The following is a 19,812-nucleotide window of genomic DNA, read 5'->3' as shown; positions in this document are numbered from 1 at the left end:
GAACAAATTTTTTCGTTTCCATCGATTTCGGTATGTGGAAATTGATCTAAGAAAGTTTTCAGTTTCAGATTTGGAATCTTTTTGAGGATTTATCCTTAGTTGGAACTTTGTGAAATTTTAGCCTTTGAATTAACTTTGGTCAACACTCATGGTTTGCATGCTAGGATTGGAATTTCAAAAGTTTCATTATATTGAGGGGATAATTTTAGGCCTAAGTGAGATTTTTCTTGATTTTTTAGAAATCTCGAGCTTGATTTAGCCTTTTACACGTTGTGTTCGTCTCTCGTGACTTTCACGAATTTTGGGTCAAGGAGATCGGATTCGTGTTCCGATGGTTTCATTGAGATTAAAATGTCGATTTTAGCCAAATTCGATATGTGTTTTGTGTGTACTGGATTCCAGTCATATCCCGAGGGTTCATTTGATAATTTGAAATAAATTGTGTTTCTAGTACTGGTGCACCTCACTTAAAATCAGGATTAGGTATTAGTATTATGTAATTAAGAATCAACACTATTATTTTGCGGAGTCTTGTCCTCTCTATACGAACAACTTTATCTGTATTTTGTGTTTAAGATACTTGCACAAACTATTTCGATAAATCTACTTGTTTTGTTCTGTTTTGTCAGTTCTTTACTTCTGGCTACTATCAGTCTTTAGGCATGTAGTTGTTGGTAGACTTAGTTCCTAGTTATTAGAAAGATTCAAAAGTTTTGAGTTAGTGCATTTATTTACTACTGTTAGATTTCCTTCTATTTAAACATCTCTTCTTTCTGCTTAATAAGAACTCTTATTCTTGTTCTGTGTATTTTTCTTTAGCTGTTTAACACCAACATTCCCAGACATTGGAGTATCACATTTTTTTTCCCTTCCATTCAGAGGAAGATAAAGAGGACAAAACAGTTGGATTGTAAACACACTTGGTAATGACTAATGAGTTTTCTCCAGTCATCTTTAACAAAATAGCTTTAGGATGTGCTTGCTTTTAATATATACATAACCTTCAATAGATTTTTTTAAAAAAAATACTATTGCCATATATATATATATACACATATATTTGAGAACAAATACAGACAGAAAGTATTCCTCTTAGTCAAAAAGATCTTGGTAAGTCTCACACCAATACCTTCTGTTAGAGATTGAATCAAGATTACTCGAACAAACTGAGAGAATGATCATGTGTTTTTCTCCAGTACTGAGAGTGCTGGTGTCAAATAGTTGTTTGCTTTGTCAGGCAAATGTGCAACCTGCAATTTATATAAGAAACTGAATGAGAAACAGCAATGAAGTAAAAATTTAGCTACTATTGCTGACAACCAGTTCATCCAGAAAGTGAAGGAAATGGCTGTACAATAAGTCGCCTTTGATCATTCAACTGATAAAATTTGTTAACTAATGGACTTACCAACTCATACAACTCCTTCCCAGGCTCAGCGACATATTCATAACATACCTAATCAGAGAATAGGGTCAATTAGTTAATTTGTCAAACTTTGCCATCAAAAGAAAGTAGAGTGTTACTCACATCAAAGCTCTTGTTTCTGGCTGTTGAATCGTGCAATGCCTTCACACAAATGTCAGCCACATCAGCACAACTGATTCCCTGCATTTACGGTTATGAAGGTGAGCTTATCTGGAAGTGCAGCAATACTCTCATGAGTACAGTAGATCTCTTACCTGAGAGATACGATTTCCTTGATCAAATATGAGCGCACGTTGCCCACCTGGTTCTTCCTGCAGAAAGTAATCATTAGAAAATCTTCAGATTTTGCTAAAATCTAATATTTTGGGTGGTATTATTTCCAACAATATGTGAATCAGTTTATATTACAGCAGCTAAATCATGCTTCCTTTAGGATTTTGATTAATGGAAAACCACATTATTGCAGCTGCTAAGCAGAACTTCCCATAGAAATACATCTGTGCCACCACTGCCGATAACCAATTCCGTCCTACTCTGACTAAATTTAACCACTTGAAAGGTTCCCTTCTTACAAATCCACTTAAGTCCTTACCGCCAACATATGGTTCCAAGGAAAGAACTTCTTGCTCTCCCGCTCAACGTCCAAATACAAGCTATCACAAAGCATGCTGATTTACAATTATATTTGCCTATAGGAATACCTAATTCTAAGGAAAGCAAAAGCTGACTCGAATAGGACTTATTGTTCGAGGCCGTCCTAAAGTTAACCAGAACTTAACTATACTCAATATTTCCAGCTGAAAGACCAACATATGAGCAATGGAAAACATATTTACCATCAAGGGTCCTGGGCGAATTATTGTGTATCCAAGGCCGGACCTTCTTAATGAATCTTCACCAGCCTACAAAAATTAAAAATAATCAGGGATTCAGTTTTAATCCTAGAAGAATACGTGAAGGAAGAGTCTGAAGAAGACCTCACCCTCTTTGCTCGCAAAACTTGCTCCCGTCTGGTAGGCTCTATTCCTGACCCCGTACATGATACCAAGACGAAGTCAGTTTCTTGTCCAGTCTGCAAAATTTACAATAATCTGGCAATAAGTATATTGTCCAACATAATTCTTTTATCAAACTAATTTTCAACCAAATCATCATTTTAAAAATGACTGATGAAAAGAAGTAATAGCATCGACCATAAACACGACTTTTTTTTGTACAAGTTTTGACTTGTTTCTGAACACCACAGAGATCTATAAATTGCATTCGACCAAAAGTCGCCTAAAATTTGCAGTCAGTGTTTCAATACACAAACGCCTAAAACCATGCTGATTTACAACCTATCACAATCTGCCTATCTAATGAAACCAGTCATAAGAAAAACACTGATTTGTCTATCAGTTTGAATTGGAGTGAATAGGTTTTGTTTGATGTTCATTGATTTGGCACAGTTGTCGTCTTAAGATTCAAATAAAAAAAGAGTAGAACTGCACATTATATTTCCTCTTAGGGTGTGTTTGGTATGGAGGAAAAACAAAAAGCACCCCATATGAACAATAAATATAACCATATGAACAAGAAATCTGACTTTATATTCCAATCACATTAGATTCCACTAGATGTGAGTCATCTTTCTTTAGGACTTAACAATGACATTAGTCTCAGAAACACAGCACATCATCAAACATGTATAAGCTATAAAGAAAAAGTAATCAATTTTCATGTGAAGGAGGGTTGCAGGAATTGAACTCTTCCTTTCTTGCTCACTCTATCAATCTACCTATGTCTTTGGTTATCTTTGCATCAACCGTATGCGATGGATCAGCAGGACCTTAAGTTGAGAAGAATGAACATTGGGCCTAATTCAACCCCGAAATCTAGCCCATTAATTGAGGATTGATCAAAAATATATAAGGAGATAACGAGTATTCACACAACCAATTTAGGACATTCTTGGATAAAATTACTTGCATTTAATTTTATCAAAGAACTAGCACATTTTACACGTTGAACCAAATTGACAGAACTCCAAACTTTTGCGGCCAACAGATGTTAATATATATATATATATATATATATATATATATATATATATACACACACACACATCTGAAAGTAGAAAGGAGTTCTACCAGAAACACTCTAGACTAAAAATTATGTTGAAGATTCTAAAACAATTACCAGTCAAATTCCTGACTTCTCATAGATTATGACTATTATATGCAGACCACAAGCAAAAACTTGAAGAAACAAAGGTCTCATATAATGCTGTTGCACAAACAGTCAATTGAACTTACAGGCAAAGCCTTAATATATTCCATAATTAGCTGAAAGCTTCTCAGATCTTGGTTCGTCCCTGTAGGTCCTTCAATTGGCCTCTGTAGCAATTAGCAAATAACCATGTCAAGTATCAGCAACTAGCACACAAAAACAGTAATATTCTACTTTGAAATCTTTCAAGGATTCAGGTCATCTATCCTGTGACAGGGCTTTTGCAGGTAGGACTACTAATTTTGTTATGAGTCTTGGACCTTCTAGTGGAAATAGCTCTTCTTTCGTAGCATAATTGGTCAAATACTTCAAAAAAGAATATAGATTGTTTACTTCGTGGCTGGTGGAGATTGGGGTGGGGGGTTGAAAGCAGGAAGAAACAATCTGCCAACAGATGGTCCATTCTTTGCCAGTATATAGTGGAAATGAAGTAGGTAATATTTTTAGTTCGTATAAATAGGAGAAAAAAGAGGAAACATGAAGTGCAAACACTAGCAATAAAAATAGTATGTTCCCCAGATATGCAAAAAAGAATTAAGAAAATGACTCCTCAATTATCCGTGTGTATTCGTCAAGCCTGGTCCACTTGATCTATTATTTCATTTCAAGATTTTGCTCCTGAATCTGTACTTAAATAATGTGGACTGGACGCAAGTGTATAAGCAATTGATTTATATATAAATCAACTTTTGGCGTTCCAAAAAATATGGTAAGTCAAGTATAACAGTAGAAGAAATAGTGTAAAAGTTTTAAAGAAGTCAAATGGCAACAATGAGGAAGGCAATGCTTTGGTCGAGGGAAGACCTGTCTTCTGGGCTCAAAGCGTATGGTCAAGGTATGCACAAGGAATGGATCCAATGGGGGATCGTCTGGCTTCACCGGCCGAAATGAAGAAAATGGAACTCTCACCTGTGAAAACAAGTGCATATGCAAAGACATTAAATAAAAATATAAAGTATCTAGTAGTATTCAGAATGGAGGCATTACTAGATCAATAATTTTCTTCACGTTGTAATCTAAACTCACCCTGCAAAATCCTGCTTTTGTGCTAATTCTGGAAAAATACAATTTGCTTTGTGTTGTATCTGCTGAAGGACCAGCTTCAAGAATTACAACATAAGATCTTCCATTTCCACCAACAGAGAATACTAGACCCTCATACCTAAGTATACAAAATTCAATAGTGACACAAGTATATGGAGTGAGGATAAATCAACAACTGAAAAAATAGCATCATGTATGAGCAAAGAATAAAAGGAAAAATTGAAATTTACAGTAAATACCTGTCAAGAGTGTAACCCAAAGGGAGTGAGAGTTTTCGTGACAAGTCAACATATCCTCCTCTTGTGAAGACATACCCTTACATGAGCCAAAAGAAAGAACACTTAGAAACAGGGATCAAAATATTGCATCTTTGAAATTCAGTATTTCACAACTATCCTTAGACTTGTCTTACTTAGCATCATAAGTGGGACTACAAGTCCCTGAACATATAAATACGTTTACAAACAACGCATACATGTTTTCAAGACCTGGGATCATCTTCCATGGTTACCTGAAAAAACAGCCTCTCCGCTTTCAGTAAACTCAAACTTGGCATCCATTCCTCCATCATACTTAGAAACAACCACATCCTGGAAATATGTCCCTTGACGGACTTCCCACCCGTTCAATGAATCTTCAGACTTGAATTTTGCAATTAAAAGCTTGCTTTTGCTACTCTTTCCAGCTCGTTGCTGTGCTAGTTTATTGTTGTAGTCCTACATGTTTTGAACAGAATGCATACAGAGATTACACACTGATCATCTCAACAAGGGACAGTATTAGGAAATGCACAGATAAGAGTTCCTGAGATTGTAGTCTATATGTTTTCTTAAATGCAGGAATTTAGAGCATTTCTGAAAAATAATTTTGCTAATGGCCCAGTTAACTAAGAAACAGACAATTATCATCTCTATCAAAGAAGAGACGTTATCTAAAATTTAAATTCTTGTCATAATACAAATGTTGTTCTTTTTGCTGAAAGTTAAAAATTGTAATACATAATTTAGCACCAAGTTCTTTATTAGATTTGATCAATTCAATATGGATATTAATATTACCAGATAAAAAAATATACTTTAGTTAAAATGTGTGAAATCAACTATAGTGTATGATGAGTTGCCCTTTTCTAATATCATGTTGATATCTTGTCTATATTTTGTCAAATTAAAGGACAAATATCTTATTTGGTGGCAGCTTACAAATCCACCGGATCGAAATATATATTGCAATACAAAAAAGATTGCATCTAATGACAATAAACTATGTTAATGAACTGCTGCTTGACTAGTTCTAGCAGTATTTGTACAAGCATCTTATGTAGCATTTTGAGAGGAAGATTTTGTCATCCTAACTACTGTCAGATATTAAACCCAATCCTTGGGCTTTCTGTTTCTTTATTCCTTTTCCATTCCCACTAATTGGTGTAACTTTGCCACTAATGTACCAAAACAAGATAGTGAAAGAAAACAAATACCTGCAAGGCTTTGGTGAGATTGTAAACCCCTTGATGATCAACTCTGATGAGATCTCCAGTGATTGAAGACCGAGCAGTGGCACAATAGATGATTTTGTTGCAACCCTGCACTGCATTTTTAAGACTGGAAGGATCACCAACATCGCCTGTCACTAGCTCCACAGACCTTGGTAGCATGTCAACCACTTCCGGTTCAGCTTTCCTTACTAGAGCCTGTGCGGGAATGAAACAAAGTGTAAGTGATGACTAGCATCTCAGTTAGATATTAAGTAAAGATATCCAAAGAAAGAAAAAAAAAATATTTAGGTAACGGGAAAAGGACCACTCAGAGGTGGATTTAGGATTCAAAAGCCATTGATTCTTATGCACAAAAGCAACTACATCTTAATCCCAAGTTAGTCAGATTCAGCTATATGAATTATCTATATTCTTTCCAATCTGTTTGGCCCGTTTCATTAACTATTCCAATATTCTCTGAAACTAGAGATTCTCTAGATCTCACACATAACCCTACACTATTATACAATCTCTTTCAAAATTTTAAAAATTCCAGTCAAATACTGGGCAAAATGCAAGTGTCTCAACTCTCAATTAGAAACCTCTTAATGAAACTTTCTATAGTAAATGCAACCACAACTACAATAACAGAACTACACAACGTTCTCAAACTTTATAATTAAACTTTCTATACGCACAAAAATTGCAACCACAACAACAATAACAGAACTACACAACATTCTCAAACAAGTTGGGGGCAACGACATACATGCTCACTCATCATGTTTTAGCTTGCTACGTAAAGGGATACTCAAACTTGGCCTCAGTAAGCAAGTAAGCATTCTAACTTATAAAGTGCACACCTAGACACCTCAAATCGCAACTAAACACTCCAACTCCTCCTCACTATGACTCATGGACACCACATGACACATAAATTTTGGAGGTGTTCAGATGATCATTTTGTAAGTTTAAAAATGTTCAACTAACACAATGTGGAGATAAATTGAAGTGTCTAAATGTGCACTTTGCCAAGTTTGAATGTGTATAATCCAGAATCCACAATATATGCAATTGCTAAAAGAAAACGGAAATAAAATTATAGCAAAAAGCAAAAAGTGATCGAGAAATGGACCTTGACAGTGTAACCCCTAAGCATAAGTTTGCGGACAACAATTCTACCAACACGGCTAGTAGCACCAACAACAAGCACAGTAGTATTCTGAGCACCAGGTATAGCAAATTCACACATGGGTCCACCTTCTCTAATAAGCAAAGTACTCTCATCATCAGAACGAATTGTTCTCGAAATTTGCCCTAATCCTGAAAACTTTCGCCACACTTCATCAAACACTTGACGTGAACGCCTTCCTAATCCCACAGGATTCACATCATCCAATCTTTTTATAACAGAAACTGATGAAGATTGCAACTCTTGCACCTGCTCCTGCTCTTTCTCCTCCACCGTTACTTTTTGTTCCTTATTATCAATCACTACCTTCTTTTTCTTTCTCTTATTCTTCTTTTCGTTATCAGTTTCCGAATTCGAAGAAGAAGTTGCTCTTGTAACAAAAGAAGCGGTAGAGTATTTGCAGTTTGTAGTACAACTTCTGGGTTTTCTCCATATTGGATTATTATTGCTAAATGCAACATGAGGAGTGAATGTTGCAGTTGCAGCACTCATTTGATTTTATTTTTATTTTAGTTTTTTTGTTTTGCAGAGTGATGAATTGAATTGTAAGAATTTTGTGTTTTTGAAATGAATAATCAAATGAAAAAAGAAAAAAAAAGATGAAGTTTGGGAAGGGAAGCCAAGTCATGATTGATAGTGACAGTGTGAAATTTCCTCCACATAAATGTTTTAATATGAATAAATCAGTGATCTGATCAAACTGCCGCGAAAAAAAAAAAGTAAATGTTAGAAGCTGGTTATGCCACGTAGAGATACTCTTTTCCTTAGATTCTTATTTTTCACCCGGATTTTATTTTTTATTTTTAAATTATTTTAGAGCTATTTGGTTACCCGTAAGATCCGAGTTCAGGAACCGAGAGGTTCATCTAAATCCGCTTTATTGGAGGATTACATGGTATAAATAGGATTAAGTTGTGTTTATGTACTTAATGAAAATCCTTAGTATAAGTCAAAGGTTTGGTTAAGGACATCTCCAATTCAAACATCAATTTTGGTGTCAATATCGAATTTGATGTAATTAACTTTAATTTACTGTACTAAATTTTACGTTAAAAAAAAACTTTTTGTTTCTGTTTATTATTATATTATTATTTTTTATTACATAAAATAATTTTTTTCTAAAACACTCACCATATATAATTCTATTATTATCTTTTACAATCGTTTAATATAAAATTATTATGTACCATAATTTTTTAAATAATATAAATTATATTATACATACATAATAATGGATAATACAAATAAAAGTGTAATCATTAATGAAATACAATTAAATAAATATTACATAATTAAAAAATAATTTTAAAATTTTACATAAATATTTAACTTTTAAGATCAGTATGGTGCTTCTGTAAATGCTTTATTAATGCATTACATAGTTTAAAATAAAACATAAAGCTTTGAAATTTAAAGAAGAAAATAAAATTTTATTAATAAATATGGATGGTATTGTTAATCCAAATGTTTGTGAATTTTTCTACAAAAACAAAGTCAAATAATAGGGGGAAAGTCAACATTTTTTTATCCACACAATTCATATTTTAATAGTATTGATGAATCCGGAAAGAATGTATCATATTATCAAGTTATTATTGTAATTTTATTAAGTTATTATGTTTTGTTGTACTTTTTAAAATTACTATGTATTTTATATTTCAATTTTGATGTATGTCAATTACTACTTTGTTGAATGTTTATTATTTTCGGTTATGTTTAAGTATATTGTATTATTTATTTAAAAATTTATATGTTTGCATTTTTAATTTTTGTAAAGGTTAATTGTAGTCTATATAATTTATAGTAGAATTAACATAAATTTAATTTTTTTTAAAAGTCATATAGAAATATTAATTTATAAAAAATTAAATTATATATCAAAAATTAATATTATAAAAATATTACATAAAAATAATTAAATATACAAGAGATTTAATTAAAACATACTCCTTCTGTCCCTATTTACTTGTCCATATTTCCTTTTATATTTGTCCCTATTTACTTGTCCATTTTAACAAATTAAGAAAGGACAACAATTTTTTTTTGTAATATGCCCTTATTTAATTCTAGAAAATTTCTAGTACTACTAAGTTGTAATGCATGCTTTTTGGAATCATAAAATACATTTATTATAAGTGGGGAGTTGCATAGTCTTTAAGTTAACAATAAAATTATAACTAACCTATGATAATAATTGGTGCCTTAATATGTGTGTCACTTTTAAAGTGGACAACTAAATAGGGAAAGAGGGAACACAATTTATATAATGTTTAATTAAAAGTTCGTGCGATGAAATAATATTATAATATTCAAAACATGAATTGGTGTGATAAATAGTGTAACACTATCCACACACCAATTTTGGTGTGAAAATTGGTGCGAGTTGAAGCTGAAAATATCAAATATAGAATTTGGTGTAAAATTTGGTGTTGAGTTGGCGATGGTCTAAATAATAAATTGAGTTTATGATTTGGCTAAATATTCTTGTTGAGGTAGTGTTAATTTTATCTAATTATTTATAATTGATTCGATTTATTCATATTTGACTCGATAAAATGTGTTTACTTATTTTTTTGGAATCCGACGATCCAAATTGTGTAAAATTATTTATTTGTATAATTATTAAAAATTATTTTTGAAAAAGTATATTTCAAAGTGTGTTTTTGAAACTATTGCATTTTGTTTAATTAATTTTGAGAAACTATATAAAAAAGTAGGAGGAATTTTTTTTTGAAGATCACTTTTAAAAACTTTCAGAACTAACTTCATACTTATTTCCAAGTTTTTGTTGCAAGAATTTATAAAATGAGTAAGGAAATATTTTTTTTTCAATTTATTTGTTAAAGAAATTTTTTTTATCTTATATAGTATTAGACATATTATTTGAAAAAAATGAAATTAAAAGTTATAAAGAAAATTTATAAGATAAATTAAAAGGGGAAAAAGGACAAACAAAACCAAACGGATGAATTGGTTATCAAAACATTAGTAACAATTAACAAATATAGCCCTTGTTGACACCAAAGAGTACTTCAGTTTCCTCCTTAGGATTTGGATAATGCTGATAAAGCCAAATATATTTTTAGTGGTCTGAAATCCTACAACTAATATTCCTTGTTGTCACAAGGGAGTTCTTTGGTTTCTTTTCATTTTAGGATTTGGATAATGTGAAATCAGAAGAGATATATAAGTGGAGGAGGTCATGGGGTAAGATGAAGAATTGAAGAATTTGGCAAGTGTAAAACATGTCAATTTTCATAAAATGGAAGATTCTCACAAAAAGGATATTTTTGGGCTATTATTTAAATATTGTCCCTCGTTTTGATATTGGTGTGAAAATGACATTTTTAACTTGAAACTAAAATACCCTCAAGTTTGAACAATAGAAATGGTACAACAATCCTACCATGTGTCATCTAAGTCTTATTAAATCAATATAACTTCATTTATATTCAATCTAATTGTCCGATTAGATTATTCGTAAATCATATTAAATTATCATGATTTCAGAGCTACAAACAAATTAAAGGGAAAAAAATACATTTTAAAATTGTGACACTCAAATCATGACAAATCAATATGGAAAAATGACAAAAATCCCACCTTTAAATTTTTTTTACCATTATCCCCTATTAATTTTACAAATCCCCAAAATTCCTCATTTTCGTGTATCATATTAATGTATCAGTGCATCAAATTAATGTATCTCGCGCATCAGATTAGTGTATCATGTATAAAACATATATCATATTAGTGTATCATGTATAAAATGTAATGTATCTTACTTAACGATTAATGTATATCGTGCATCAGATTAATGTATCAGCGCTTATATTATTGTATCAGTTTGAGGAATTTCTGTAATTATAAACTTATAAGAGACAAATGGTAATTTTACCTTAAAAAGATGTGATTTTTGTCCATTGCCCAATCAATATCACTCTGCTATATTCATGTGGATTGTTCACAAATCATATTTGATTGTTATGACTTCAAAATTACAAACAGAGAAGTATGTGTCATACAAGTCATATCAGACATGTTTATCTTTATAATATATTCAGCATAGTTGTATATCTTGATAAATTACTCATGAATCATACTAGATCATCTTCATTTCAAGCTAGAAGCGAAAAAGATTAGAAACCCTTATGTTAATGAAATCAATGAGAAATATTTTAAGATTATGAATAAACTAATAATTTATTAAGTATCCACTTGAATTAATAACTGATTAATAAGGTTGATAATGTTGATAACAATTTATCGAGTCCCTATACACCTATTTAAGTTAACATGTTGCCTATGTTTTTGTGAAATTCAAATAAAAAAGAATGCATTGATAAATTTCATAAATAATCAAGCAAGACCATTAGGTGTACGTCTATTCTAATTGTAAATTCGTTAGTCAAATATAAATAATTGTGTATTAATTCTTTAACTAATTTATTGTATTTTGAACGTATGTTGATTTGTATATATATTTAGATGTTTGTATTTATTACGACTAGATAATTTTGTGAGCCCAATATTTACTTTATTGTTGTGTATTTCATGCGTAAAATAATCTTGTATTTTATGTTAGTCTAACTTATTGTTAATCTCCAAGACTAAAGCATGCTAATTGCTATTGTAAATTGATATAAGAATGTTGAATTGATATAAGCATGTTGAATGATGTTGTTGTGTATATGAATCTGCAGTCTTGCTCCTCAACACCTAAGATCACTTCAATATTTGTATAACTGATATTTGATGGAGCTATAGTTGTAGTTCCATTAACTTTTTTCACTTTATTTTTGAGAATTAAAGCTCTAGATAAAAACATATGAAAATGGGTCAATTTATATATAAAATTGTGTATATCCTTCAAATTATTCACAAAAGGTCAAAAATAACTCCAATTTTTCAAATATTATTTTTCACTTTAAAATCAAAAATACTTTCTTTAAGTTTCACAATGAAAATGGTCAAATGCCTAGTAACATTCTAGAAAATATTGATTTTACCAACTCCTCTGACTAAATTAACAATCTAATGAGGACTTATGACCTTCTATTATTTGTTTAGAAGATTTTCTGTTTCCTTTTTTGTAATATAGAATAGAGCAGATAATGTCATTCTAAAAACTTCAGCATGTAAACTCTTGCTTTTGTCGTTTGTAATTGTCCAATTCATCTCCAAATTCCATTCTTGAGCTTGTCTATAAATTTACAAAATGAAACAACAACATGCGTTCTTTAGGAGCTTATTTTCGACCTAGAGCTTCTTCTTTTCGATAAATTTCAAAATTGATCACCACAAGCAAAACTAATTCATTCTTGCAAATCAATTAAACAAAAGATAAATTGATTTTTACTTCTCTTGAAATTAGGAGTTATGGAGCGAATAAAGAAAACTACACATGTAACTATAAGTAAATTAAAGACAACGATCCACCATTATTATATTAGAATCAAAAACAACAAAACTCAGAAATATAAGGACAAAAAAAAAACTGAATAATACCTTGTAAAAATCTTACCCACGACACTGACCTTCTCTATTGAAATTTCTCACAATTGAAATTGAAACTCAAAAATTACAGGCAAAAAGAGGTCATACTTCACTACTTATTCAGAAATATTTTTGGGGATGAAATTGGTGGTCTCTTTTTTGTCTTTGATGTCACTTTTTTTTAAAGAGATATGTGAATAATAGGTTAACAGAAGCTTTAAAATTGAACGTGAACAATTAATGTGTTGGTACTTCAGATTCAACACACGTTTTACTACAATATGTTGAAAAGTAATAAATGCCCTCAATTTAAATTTTAAAGACCAAAAACTAATATGTTGATATTATTCCTAAATCACACTTCTATAAAAGTAGAATATTGTTCATCATACAATTTATCATCATAATTATAATTTTATGACCACTTAAATTAATCTACTGATTCTTTTGAACACTTTGATAACTTTAACATGTATGTTAGTTTCTCTCGTGAGTCCTCCATAATTTTTGTGATATACAAAGATTCTCCCTTATTTGCATTGTGATCTTGTTACTAGGGTATTTCACGTTCACTTTGATCGTTTGAAATAAATCTTTTCTAGCTACATAGCATACAAATGATTTTACCTTAGATCCTTTATAAAAAGAAAGTACTAGGTGTAAGGTATCTATCTAATGAGGTAGACCTATTATATTGTACGATACTAGATAATTGACTATAATTCGTTCGATAAATTCTACCTTTCTATCTATCCTCATTCGAATCAAGACATGACATTAACTACTTATCAGTTGAAAATAAAGGTTGTCTAATCCCTAAAAAATAATTTTTTGGTTATAAACATAATTGTGTTATAATGAATGTCTATTACGTAGAATCTTTTGGAGAAAAGTAAGGAATATTAGTTGTAGACTAAGTCAATTTTTGCCTAAAATAAAGGAGTTCTCCTGCATTGTAATTCATACTTATGACTATACCTCAAACCCAGATATCATTCGAGAAAAATAAGAAGTCTTTTTTCTTCTCCCTAGTACTTTCCTCTTATTGTTTTATTAGTATGTTATGTCAGTAGTTGAGAGTAAGATGATAGATTCATGTTCAGTTACATCAAAAAGGTAAGACAATTGATTCATGTCCAATCGAGCTAAGAGGATAAGGCGATAGATTCATATCCAATCTCACCAAGAGAATAAAACGATGAATTTATATTCAATCGAACCAAAAGGGTAAGACATCATGCTCTTATCTTAGTGCACCTTGATGATATGATATTGGGTTTAATTCTCATCTATTTATGGCCTAAAACATCTTTATATGAATAAGATTTTGGGTTTTGAGTCTCAATGAACCATATTGATGATTAGTGGCGGAGTCAGGATTTTCAATAAAGGATTCAAATTATGTAGCAATAGACACACGAAGTAATCGAAGGGGGATCAACATCTACTATATATACATTATAAATTATTTCAACCATGTATAAATAATATAATTTTTCGTCGAAGGAGGATCGGATGAAACCCCTTACTTCAAGGTGGCTCTGTCCCCGTTGATGATATAATGATGACTCAAAGCAAACAATTTGTTTTCATAGAAAATTAGACATGAAACTTATTACATTGAAGCTGTTCCATTTTCTAAAGTGGTAGCAGTGCATAATATGTCTGAAAGAAGATAAGTGATTGAATGATGCACTGTGAAATGAGGTATTTAGCTATTATAATTTGATATGCTTAGATGATTCTTCTTCATTCATGAGGAGTGAGAACTTTGATAAATATTAAGATACAAATTCATTCTCTAAAGTGAATGAGGTCTATGCACTATGCTAGGCATGGGAAAGGGTTAGAATTTTGTCGTGGACATGGTATTACCAAGAAAGCCTCTAAGCAAACATGTGTTATAGAAAAATTCCTAACTTTATCTCCTGGCTTATATTGGACAAGAATTAGTGCAAGTATAAATCTGCAACTAAGACATATTCTATAGTAAATCATAAGTTTACTATTTCCAATACTTTATATTATTTGGAACATCTTAGATCTATATTGATAAGACAAATTATAGAAAGTTCAAATGGACATCTATTAAAGAACCTAAAGATTCTTTTAAATAGTGAATGTGCCTATTTATGACTAGTTAGAGACTAAATCAGTTTTACCCTTATAAATAAAGATGTTTTTCGGCATTATAATTTAAATATATGAATATACCTCAAACCCTAATATCATTCAAGACTCGAGAGGAATAGGAAGTTTTCTCTATTCTCCCTTCTATTTTCTTCTTTATTGTTTTATATATTTGTGATCATATCAGTAATAATTCATAAAGGGAGCTGACAACATGACTCGGATGATATTGGGCCTATGGATACTTTGGTTTGTCATAATTAGTTGTATATATGATGATATTGGGCCTATGGATACTTTGGTTTGTCATAATTAGTTGTATATATGACAACTAATTATGTTTTGAATTTCTACCCTATAGGCAAGACCATAATGAAAAGTGTCATATACAATATAAAATGAAAGAGATGTTAAATATCTTGCTCCATCAAGCTTATATATTCAAGTTGTTTTTTCAAATAGAGTAAATATTATATGGTTTGTTTATTGAGTTAATTCACGATAAGTTGTTCGAAGAATTCTTCCGGAAAGCGTTTGTTTATTGAGTTAATTCACACCATTTTAAATTTTATTTTATAACCTTAGTATTTTTTTTAAAAAATATTTTATACTCATACATTGAGTATATGCACAATACGTGTACACTTTGTATGACCCGTGTATAACAACATACATATTTGTATATATGCTAAGAATTGTACTCAATATACGGTGACAGAATCATAAATATTTTTATGAAGGGTGTTCATACTAAAATGAGAGGAAGTCTGTCAATTTATAGAAAACAAACGGCAGTTCAAATACGTTTTTCCTGTGCCTTACCGGAAAGGTTACAAACCTTTGAAAAAATCACAATCTTTCGAAAACGTCACAATTTTTCATATAAGTCATAATTTTTCATAAAATTCACAACTTTTCATAAAAGTCATAATTTTTCATAAAAGTCACAGTATTTTATAAAAATCACAATTTTTTTGTAAAATTCACAATTTTTTATTTATCATTTACACTTTTTAAAACCAAACAATCTTATTGTTTAAGATTGTCGTCACTTTTGTTCTCTTTTTCAACTTAAAATACAGAATTAAAAAAATTATTTTTTAACTTAAAATAGGGAACTAAAATAAATTAAATAAAACATCTAAGAGTAGGCTCGAAAGTCGAAACCCATGCATACAAGTCAAATTTGAACAACTTCAATCACTAAGCTATTTTTCTTTACTATGGGTGTTCAACAATTAATATGATTAAAAAAAAATATAAATATTTAAAATATAAAAAAAGTTCTATAAAAATTGTTCATCTAACTACCTTTTTTAGATTATAGCTCTGCTTTGTCAATATATTCTTTCCATCCGGTATTGTTTGTCGTGATTTTTATTTTCAGAGTCAAATTATAAAAACTTTGACTAACGTTTTAAGATGAATTTTTTCATTATATTAATATGAAAAAGTTATAATTTATAGTACTTTTCATATAGTTTTAGAATATTTAGCTTTTTTGTTTAAAATATCAAATTAATATAATCTAATTTACCTTTGAAAATTAATCAAATTAACTTTCGATAAGCGTAATGTAACAAATATATAGAGGGAGTATATAGTTAAATAAACTGAAGTAACATGTATTGAACCATGTACATATTCATTGTTATGTGTATACAATGTGTTCAATTTGGTAAACCAAAAAGGTGCATTGGGAGTATGTGTTAACATGCTTGGAAATGCAAACGTCAAATTTGAAAAGGTAAAAAAAATTAATATTAAAAAAGATTTATGAGTGGTTAGTTTAAACATATGTTGGCTAGTTTAAGTGTACAAAATTATTTGGTTGATCGTAAAAAGTAAAAACTTGCTTTCATGTGTGGTACATTTGTAAAGTTTCTATCATTCTTGCTGATCGAGTATTTTTACAAATAATAAATTTAGTAAAATTTACATAAATTTGATAATATTAAGAACTAATTACTTTTTATTTCTATTATTTTTTAAATTACATAAATTTTGTAGAATTATAAAATCTTAGTTACATCAGAAAATCTGTAAATATATAACTCATAAATTAGGAACAATAATACGAAAGCAGTAGCATACGCAGAATATTTGTAAGAGATCTCATATTTAACACAACTCACAAACTATCTCGTCTTTTCCAAAATATAAAATCAAATATGTATATTTTAACTTTTTGTAAATAATTTTTTTTTTGAAAATAATCTCACTAAAAATAATAAGTACTAAATATTTTCTGAAAAATAAAATAACAAAAGAAAGCAAGTTATCCGAACTTCGAGATCAGACATGTACCTCACGTGGAGCGGGTGCACTTAACTAACTGAGTTGTGCACGCTTTGGATCTTACCAAATCCGCTCCTGGATGGAAGGAGTGTATCGAGAAGGAATAGAGATGTATTTAAATGAGATTTTTAATTTTTAATTTATAAAAATGATAAAAAAATTTTAGAAATTATGACTAAATAAGAGGTAATTGATACCATATTGGTATCATATAAAATTGAGTTTAATCCTATGTGATACTCTGTCAACATATTGATAGCATATCAACATCATATAGGATTGAACTCTTTAAAAAAAAAGGGAAAAATGTTTAATATATCCTTCAACTTTGTCATTTGGAGTTGATATACCCCTTGTTATGAAAGTGACTCATACATACCCTTACCGTTATATAAACGACTCACATATACTCCTGCCGTTACAAATGAACTCACATATACTCTTCATTTAACGGAAATGAAAAAATTACTTTTAAATTTATATATTTTACTTTTAAATTTTTTTAAAAATTATTTTGGGATATATATGATTCTTCTAATCAAAGTTCAAGGTATATTTTAATTTTTTTCATACATAAATTATTTTTTGACTTCTTTTATCATAATTATTTGAGTTTCTTATTCTTATTTTTTTTCTTTCATCCCTTAGTGTAAAGAAAAAATATTTAAAACTATTTTTTACGTCTATATTGTAATTTAATTTTTTATTCGAAAAAAAAATTTGGTCATCTACAGTATATTTTACAAGAATAGTAGTGAAACATAAATAAATTTGATTATCAAAATAATAATTCTAAATTAGTCTTTGAAACAAAAAAAGTCAAAAAAAATATGTTTGACGAGGATTAAATTTACTCATGTAGGATTATAATTATTAGAAAAAAATTATAAATTAGATTAAAATTATTGTCTTTTCATATCCGTTAGAGGAAAAAGATATATGTGAGCCATCTGTTTATAAATAGAGGTATATATGAGTCACTTTTATAACAAGTGGTATATCAGCTCTAAATGATAAAATTAAAAGATAAATCAGACCATTTTTCCCTAAAAAAGTAAAAAAAAATAACAATACATAAGTCAAAGATAACACAATAAGTAATCAGTAATCACCATCCAAACGAGTTGTTACATGTCTAAATTAGTGGAATTTGGTGCTAAGACCTTTTGGAGTTGGTCTTTGTTTTTTACTCAATGTCCTCATTATAAGTTTCATGAAATTTTTTTTTGATACTACTGTTAACATATAGTACTATAAGAATTCACCAAGAGAATAATATAAAATTATTGTTATTTTGAATTTCACTTTTGGAGTTTTCTTGAAAAAGGGTTTGGTGAGGTTGGAAAATTTGTACTCAATCTCCCCACTAATGGACCTCTCTGTCTTTTTAGTTTTAGTTTTTGATTTTACATAAGATGTCTAATATTTTGAAGCCCAATTAATTTAAATTTTGTATATTGTATAATGTTTCATTTTAAAAAAATACTCTCTATTTAGAAAAATTTATATTCAAAACTCAAATCTGAACTGTTTAATTTTTTTTAAAAAAGCTCATCCATTGCACCATTGGAAGGCGTAATGGACCACTCTAAAATAAAGTAAATAAAATAAAATTGAATATTTGTAATGGAACGAAAAATAAAATTGATTTATTAACATCAAGAATATGAATGAATGAAAAGTTCAATGCGTGATAAAGTAATTTGTTTTTTTTGAATGATACAAGAAAACGTTTGAAATCTTTTCCGTTTATTAATGCACATCTTGATTTCAATTTTATTACAAACTTTGTTTCTATTTAGTGGTCTACTTTAAAAATAACACACATATTAAGATAATCTATATATATATATATATAAATGAGGATCATAGAGGAGGTGATGTGGCACCTCTCTATGACCTCCATTCATTTTTTCTTATTTTTTTTCTTTTATTTGACATTTTTTTTTATTTTTTTCAATTATTTTTTTATAAACTTATACCTCTTTAATTATATAAATTTTATTCTTAAATTAGTATTAATAATATTCATAACCCTCAAACCTTTCATATTCATAACCTCTTAAACCTTTTATATTCATAACTTTTAATTATTTAATGTGAAAGGTTACATTAACACTATAAAATCACACTAAAATTGTTTGTTATTTTGTATTCATCTTTGAGAATTAGTGGAAAAAATGTTACAATATTTGTAAGCTTTGGGGTGCATTATTTTTTCAAATATTATTTCATATATTACTTTTAATTAGCAAGTAAGACTAATATGTCATCATATTTTTATTTCTTCTAGATAAATTATTTTATTTTGTTATCTTTGAGATTTATTTTATGACTAATAATGTATTTGTTATTATTTTTCTTGACTCTTGTATATAGGATGAAATGATAACATCAAGCGATGAAGATTAGTGGATTTTGAGTTAAATATATTGATTATTTGTCCAAAATGATTATGTAGGAGAATTTATGATTAAATGTAATTTT

General features: G+C 29.5%; 1 protein-coding gene across 1 annotated transcript; it reads right to left on the bottom strand.

Moving 5' to 3' along the window:
• Nucleotides 1-924: 924 nt before the first annotated feature.
• On the bottom strand, nucleotides 925-7,986 carry LOC107028587. Its single transcript, XM_015229711.2, has 13 exons — nucleotides 7,345-7,986; nucleotides 6,213-6,425; nucleotides 5,250-5,454; nucleotides 4,978-5,053; nucleotides 4,721-4,856; nucleotides 4,499-4,603; nucleotides 3,721-3,801; nucleotides 2,409-2,498; nucleotides 2,263-2,328; nucleotides 1,681-1,737; nucleotides 1,529-1,606; nucleotides 1,409-1,456; nucleotides 925-1,250 (listed from the first exon to the last, which is right to left on the bottom strand). The coding sequence occupies exons 1-13, from the start codon at nucleotides 7,891-7,893 to the stop codon at nucleotides 1,179-1,181; spliced, it is 1,776 nt and encodes a 591-aa protein (XP_015085197.1). The 5' UTR covers nucleotides 7,894-7,986; the 3' UTR covers nucleotides 925-1,178.
• Nucleotides 7,987-19,812: the final 11,826 nt, after the last annotated feature.

Source organism: Solanum pennellii, chromosome 8, assembly GCF_001406875.1.
Source record: "Solanum pennellii chromosome 8, SPENNV200".
NCBI classification, from domain to species: Eukaryota; Viridiplantae; Streptophyta; class Magnoliopsida; order Solanales; family Solanaceae; genus Solanum; species Solanum pennellii.
The sequence above is the reverse complement of the archived record's forward strand: the minus strand, read 5'-3'. Positions and strand labels throughout refer to the sequence as shown.

Excerpts from the sequence above, each read along its gene's own strand:
- LOC107028587 (XM_015229711.2), bottom strand. The coding sequence starts at position 7,893 with ATGAGTGCTGCAACTGCAACATTCACTCCTCATGTTGCATTTAGCAAT. Across the intron at positions 5,054-5,249 it reads CGGAGAGGCTGTTTTTTCAG|GGTATGTCTTCACAAGAGGA; the intron begins GTAACCATGGAA and ends GGCTCATGTAAG. Across the intron at positions 1,607-1,680 it reads AAGGAAATCGTATCTCTCAG|GGAATCAGTTGTGCTGATGT; the intron begins GTAAGAGATCTA and ends CCGTAAATGCAG.